The sequence below is a fragment of the Arachis ipaensis genome, chromosome B04 (assembly GCF_000816755.2).
Source record: "Arachis ipaensis cultivar K30076 chromosome B04, Araip1.1, whole genome shotgun sequence".
Lineage (NCBI taxonomy): Eukaryota > Viridiplantae > Streptophyta > Magnoliopsida > Fabales > Fabaceae > Arachis > Arachis ipaensis.
The window spans coordinates 40,910,567-40,915,990 of NC_029788.2; the positions used below are offsets into that span (position 1 = coordinate 40,910,567).

At 28.6% G+C, this 5,424-nt stretch overlaps 1 protein-coding gene across 1 annotated transcript in view; it reads left to right on the forward strand.

Moving 5' to 3' along the window:
* LOC107636402 (WUSCHEL-related homeobox 1) overlaps positions 4,031-5,424 on the forward strand; it is a 3,199-nt gene continuing 1,805 nt past the window's right edge. Inside the window, exons 1-2 of the mRNA XM_016339916.2 lie at positions 4,031-4,770; positions 4,968-5,279. Of these exons, the coding sequence (XP_016195402.1) occupies positions 4,605-4,770; positions 4,968-5,279 (478 nt within the window). The 5' untranslated portion in view covers positions 4,031-4,604. The remainder of the gene's footprint in view (positions 4,771-4,967; positions 5,280-5,424) is intronic.

Genomic DNA, 5,424 nt, shown 5'->3' on the forward strand with positions numbered 1-5,424 from the left:
TATGCACATACTTTATTATTTTATATTATTTTTTATTATGATTGAAATATCAAAAGAGATTAACTATAAAAAAAAAAGTTTACTCTCTTTTTTGGGTTAAGACTAGTACTAATAAAAACGATTTAATAAAAAAAAGGCATATAAATTGTTTATCTCTACATATCTCTTTAAAGAAGAACTTTTTGATTTGTTTAAATTTTTGTTTTTATTTTTTTTATCTTATGCTATTTTTTTCTTTTGGAATAATAAGGATGGAACTCTACACCTTTTGATCATAGAAGCCTTGATTGATATCATGTCATAAAATCTTTCTCATATAAGTTTATATTAAGTTGATACATAAAAAAATATACATAAATAATTATATCACTAACATTCAATATACATTTTTATATTAGTAAAGCCTGACTGATTTTGTGTCCCATGTAACATTATATTGCTTGAGATAATTAATTGACACAAACAAATTGTTCCCAGTATTTACAATGTATTGAGTTACCAAAGAACATAAATAATTTCACCATGCATGCTTTTACATTTTCCCTTACATTTAATTTGTGTTATGAGAGTGAAAGATGAAACACATATACATGCATATGCTAATGCTGCTGCACTCTGAAGAAAATGGTTAAGAAAGAAAATAAAAAATAAAAAACACAAAAGCTATATATATATGGTACCTTCATCCTTGCTGCACGTTCATAATGATAACCCTACAATATATGAGGTCATAGCTTACATCCAATTCACCAGCGATCTGTTTATGTTTGTGTGAAACATGTCTTTCAAACTGAGGTCACATGATCCCTAGCATTAAATTAAGTGTCTCTTATTGTTATTTTTCCTCTTATACATCCAACCAGGTATTTTCAATGTGACACTGCTGTGTTTCCAACATATATAATAATATTATTGTGTGAAGTACAAGTAGTAATTGAATAATTAACTGCTCAAAGGAAAAAAGAGCATAATAATTCATCAAAATTATCTACTTTTTGTAAGGTATGGTCGGGGAACATGGAAACATGAACTACCAAACTACTATGTATTATTTTCACTCATGAGTTAATCAGCTTCTTCCAAGGATTGAGACACAATATTTGTAGACAACAAATTTTTTTGTTTGAGGTTGTGGATGCCTGGTTGAATTTTATCGTAATTATATTGTTAAAGATATAATTATCTATGTGTTTTCTTTTATGAATTTAAGCTTTTAATAAAAATGGTACTATGATATGGTATCAAAATTTTTATAACGGAAAAGTTTAGAATTTCATTCTTATTACACTTCAAAAAAAAAATTTAAGATAAGACAAATTAAAAGAGAAAGAAAACTAATGTAAAAAAGTTATATCAAATTTAAAAGAGGTTCTTTCGTTGAGGAGCACATTATCACAAAAAATATAATATTATTTATCTTAAAAATTTAAATGTTTAAGTTAAAATATATACATGAATTATTATATATCAGTCTTAGTTTGGTGTTTTTACTTTTTATTGAGTAAGATAGAGAGCAGACACGTGAGTTAATAAGTTACGCGGTGTGTGATGCAATGCCTTAATTATGTTGTACCATAAAGTTAGTTTCTTTTGGCTTCACAATGAATATTAAGCATGCAGCTAGCATAGTCGTACCTTCTAAATGTTACAACACGCAAACTTATTGTTATGAGTTATGACACTGAAAGATGACAACGAATTAAAGGTTACCGTTGGGAATTTGATTCATATATACAAGGATGAATTAAATCTCATTTTATTTTTTCTCCACAATTAATTTTGCATAATATATACACGTATACCTACAAGTTTGTTGTTAATCTATAAACTAATTTATGTTTTTAACGGATTCAGCTCCTCCAACTCCAAGGTGCATGCCAGATTTTAAAGAGTAAATTGCAGTTTTTGAACCAAAATGAAATATATTGGTCTACCTTTAATTAAAATCCTATTGTGCTTATACAAAGATTTATAAAAAAAAAAAATTACATCATTTTCTTTGAAACAACCGATATTTTTTAAAGTTCGAATAAAAAGCCAACTGTTTTTAGTTAATTTCAATAAACTTTTTTAAATTATATTTATATCCAAATTTAAATTTTAAATTCTAGTTGTAAATTCTAAATCTTAATCAGTTAACCCTAAATTCTCCAAAAAAAAAAAAAATTTAACAGATAATTTTACAGTAAAAGAAATTCAGTATTGGTACTTAATTAAAAATTGGTTTCTTATATTTATTCATCTTGGGCTTTATAGCAACAGTTTTATCTGGGTTGAGTAAGACTATTTAGACAATTTATTCTTATGAATTTTAACACAGTTGTATACCTAAATTAAAGCCAAAGTCTTTGTTGGTTCATAAATTAGTTATTAAAGCCTCTCAACAGTTGAGCTAAGTTATATGATTGGTATCAATAGCTTAGATTTTTAAGAAAAGAAAGAAAAAAAAAAAAAGAATTTACTATGTATATAGTGTTCCGAAATATGGTTTGCAATAGGTAAAATTTCCATCTGAAATTAATTATTAAGAAGATCTGTTTAAATCTTTTGTGGGGATGTATTTGTTGTAATTTTGTTTGTATTGTTTAGGATTAATGATTAATACAAGAGATTCTATTGCAAAGATATATGGAATCGTTAGATTAAGAAAACGTCAAGTAGGAAGAGAGAAAAGAGTTACGGATTTGAAGGACTTGAAAAGAAATGGTTCCATTTTGGTATTTTGCAATGACATGCTTAAAGTAGAGCCTTTATTTGGAAAGAATTGAAAGGAATAATCAATGGTTAATGGAAATGCACGTTGGGCCACACTTAGACTGATTTGTGTGTTTTATTCACCTATTCATAGAAACCGAACCTTTTCTAATCTCTCTCTCTCTCTCTCTCTCCTTCCCCATTCCATGCAAATTGCCTTTTACCCTTCTTTTTTATTTTTGGTAGTAATGTTCTTCTTAGTAAGAAATTATAGCAGGATTACTTGTTTATGCTCATGTTTGGATCGGACTTCAGAGATAATAATGCTTAATTAATGTTATTAACAAAGTGGGGGTCTGCTATTCGACGAAGATCTCTCTCTCTCTCTCTCTCTCTCTAAAACACACACATATATGAAAATTCATTGATTCACATTTTATTTATTATTGAATAGGCTATAAATTTTATTTTATTTTTTGATCTTTATCTTATTTGATGATAGCTAAATTATAAATCAATGAAATGAAGGGTGAATAATTGTTGCATTTGGTATATAAAATATGTCATAAAATATTGAGACAAAATAAAATTTTATTTGTTTGTTTTCTCTATCTCTAATTTTAAATTCATCTCGTTAATTATATCTCTATTAAATTAATGATTAGGTGAATTTAACTCAAATTTAAAATTTAGTTCATAACACAGAGATATCTCATATTTATAAATTCTTAAAAAAATTTATATTTAAAAGATGTGAGATTTATAATACACTCTTTTTATGTATAGAAATAATCGTCTGAAATGTGAATATTTATAGGTCGATGACTCAACAATATTAAATAAGATAGGTTCTAATATTATATTAAAATTGAGATTAGATGGGACTAATTCAACTCTAAAAACTAACTCTTAGTTAAACAAAAATATGTTATACTTACAAACTTCCTAAAAATCACATTTTTAAGAGATGTGAGGCTCGTAACTATCTCTAATTCTATTTTAAATTTGTACGATGTTTTATTTATTAAACACAACTTGAAATATGCATATTTAGATAACAAAAAGAAGTTTTTGTAAGCACATAAAGCTTAATAATCGCAATATGTTTGGAGTTGTTTATTTTCCTTACTAATATCTTAGATAATATTCTTTGTTTCTAAATCTAGGTGTGTTAATTAAAAAGTTGTGGTTGCCCAAAAGTGTGGATTGCATATATGTGTGTATATATACAGTGTATGTGGGAACTGTGTCAGATACATGACAATCAAAGTAGTACCTCCCACTATATATATGTATCAAACAGGTTTTCTTTCGTCTCTACATGCTCTCCAAAAAAAAAAAAGTTTTTGTGCGTGAGAGGAGAGAAAAAGAAAGAGATCTCAATAATAATCCTCTTAGCTTGATAATAATGAGAGAAAAAAAGACACTAGGAAATTAAAAAAAAAAGAAACAAAAAAGAGAAAAAGAGGTGACATATATTGATACATGGGGAAGAAGCAACTTTTAATAAGTAACAAGACATCATGATGATCATGTTCTGTGTACTTTTTGCACAAACACTACCCCTTACATTCATTCACACTCTCCAAATCTCTACTCACCAGAATTCCACACTTTAATTTCCCATCACTTTCATGACATGTTTTCTTTGATGAATTTTGCATTGTAACACTTTTATTTGTTTCTCTCTATCTATATATTACTACTACTTCTACTATAGATTGGTCAACTCACTTTGTTTGCTTGCTGCTTCAACTAAAGCTTTTACTACAACGAACACTCGTTACTGCTGCAATTCTTCCCTATAAATACAGTGCTCCATCTTCACTATCTTTTCACACAACAACAACATCAACCCTAGTTTGTTCTTTCTTCTAATAATTAACTTGGTTCTTAGTTAGTTCTCTAACATGTCTTCTCATTCGTTCAGTAACCTCTTTCACTCTTCCACAACCACCACTACTCCAAACTCCTCAACAACTACCCTTCTTGATTCCATTGTTGCAACCCCAAAACAACAACTCACTGCTTGTATTTGCACCCATTGTAACCATCTCCTCACTTTCAATCCTGCAGGTACATAACATTAAACATAGCCCTAATAATATTAGCCGGGTTACTTTAAAGAATGTGATATTATCAACCGTTACATAATTCAGTCAAACATATTCAGTTAAATATGTCAAATTATCTAACGCTTCATAATATTAAACATATATACTCTTAACATTTCATATATATCTTTTTATGATTTGATTTGCATATTGTTACAGGTCATGGTGTGGAGCAAGGGACAAATAGTAATAATAATAATAATAATGTGCAATCTCATCATCATCAACTTCAACAAGGAACAAGGTGGAGTCCAACGCCAATTCAGTTATTGGTGCTTGAGGAGTTATATAGGCAAGGAACCAAGACTCCGTCGGCCGAGCAAATCCAGCAGATAGCTTCTCAGCTGCGACGCTTCGGCAAGATCGAAGGCAAGAATGTCTTCTACTGGTTTCAGAATCACAAGGCCAGGGAGCGCCAGAAGCGTCGCCGCCGCGAGATGGAGGAAACTACTGCTGCTGCTTCTGCCAAAGGTTATCAATAATAACTTTTATAAATTATTTTAGTTAAATATATTAAATTAAGTGGAGATTCACGTGCAGATATTTTTAAGTGAAATTAATAATTAAAAATTGTTAATTTAACATTATTAACTAAAATAAAATTTAATAGTTTTTA